This window comes from Notothenia rossii (genome assembly GCF_949606895.1).
Source record: "Notothenia rossii genome assembly, contig: scaffold_848, whole genome shotgun sequence".
Lineage (NCBI taxonomy): Eukaryota > Metazoa > Chordata > Actinopteri > Perciformes > Nototheniidae > Notothenia > Notothenia rossii.
In genome coordinates, this window is record NW_027640277.1 from 1 (window position 1) to 1,000 (window position 1,000).

General features: G+C 50.5%; 1 protein-coding gene across 1 annotated transcript; it reads right to left on the reverse strand.

Moving 5' to 3' along the window:
• Positions 1-238: 238 nt before the first annotated feature.
• LOC307026864 (B-cell lymphoma/leukemia 11A-like) lies at positions 239-972 on the reverse strand. The gene is made up of 2 exons (XM_079695001.1): positions 882-972; positions 239-794 (listed from the first exon to the last, which is right to left on the reverse strand). Exons 1-2 carry the CDS (start codon positions 916-918, stop codon positions 382-384), a joined length of 450 nt encoding a protein of 149 aa, XP_079551127.1. The 5' UTR covers positions 919-972; the 3' UTR covers positions 239-381.
• Positions 973-1,000: the final 28 nt, after the last annotated feature.

Below are 1,000 nucleotides of genomic sequence, written 5' to 3' on the forward strand. Positions count from 1 at the left end.
AGGCCTGCCGGTGTGTGTTTGTTTGGGCTGTGTGATTTTGCATGCATGCATTTGTGTGTGTGTGTGTGTGTGTGTGTGTGTGTGTGTGTGTGTGTGTGTGTGTGTGTGTGTGTGTGTGTGTGTGTGTGTGTGTGTGTGTGTGTGTGTGTGTGTGTGTGTGATGTTTTTACTTAGAATAGACATACAGTGTGGCTCTCACTCACTCTAATGAAATCATCCCAGGCTACATTAATCCCTCCTGAAGGCCACTGTCAAAATAACAAGCAGCCAGGATTCTTTAAAGCGAGCTATCTGTCTTGAACAGGTGAGAGATATGTGTGTGTAGGTGTTCTTATACATGTGTGTTTAAGACGTGCATATATACTGACGAAAGAGTTCTAATTAAACATGTAATTGAACTTGTGTTATAGTCTCCATACCTCTTCTGTGGCTGGGGCAGATCCCCCTAGCCGCTGTCAGCCTCCTCTCCAGATCCTCATCCCTGCCGGGGGTCACCTGGATACCCACTTCCACCGGAATGGCCCTTCCGCTCAGCTCCAGCGACCTGGGAGAGATGGAGATGCCCCTGTCCCTGCCAGTCTCCCCAGGCTTGGAGAAGGACCCCGGTCCCCCTCGGAGCCCTCGGCACAGGCGGCGCTTGTGCTCGATGAAAACCAGGATATCGCCCAATGGGAAGTTGGTCTGGCACTGGCCGCAGGTCAGCATGTCATGCTCCCCGGGGCCCACCCTCCGAGGGCTGGGGGTGGACGGCTGCGGAGAAGGAGATCCCGCCCCTGAGTCATGATTGGCCTCTACTGCTGGGAAAAAAGAAAGAAGAAGATGTACAAACATTTTTTTTTTTTAAAGAAAGACAAAAAAGACACAGGCAAGTTTAGTTTTACCTGATAAGAGCCAGCCCCCCATACTACACGAGATCATTGCATTCACAATTGTGTCACTTTCATGCACTCTGTAAAGCTACTCCGCTGAGACAAACACCTGCACAGCTTATCCAGGAGAG

What these genes read in the sequence shown, in the direction of transcription:
- LOC307026864 (XM_079695001.1), bottom strand. Translation starts at nt 918, where the DNA reads ATGATCTCGTGTAGTATGGGGGGCTGGCTCTTATCAG. An exon ending in GGGGGGCTGGCTCTTATCAG is followed by an intron (nt 795 to 881) that starts GTAAAACTAAAC and finishes TTTTCCCAGCAG; the next exon opens with TAGAGGCCAATCATGACTCA.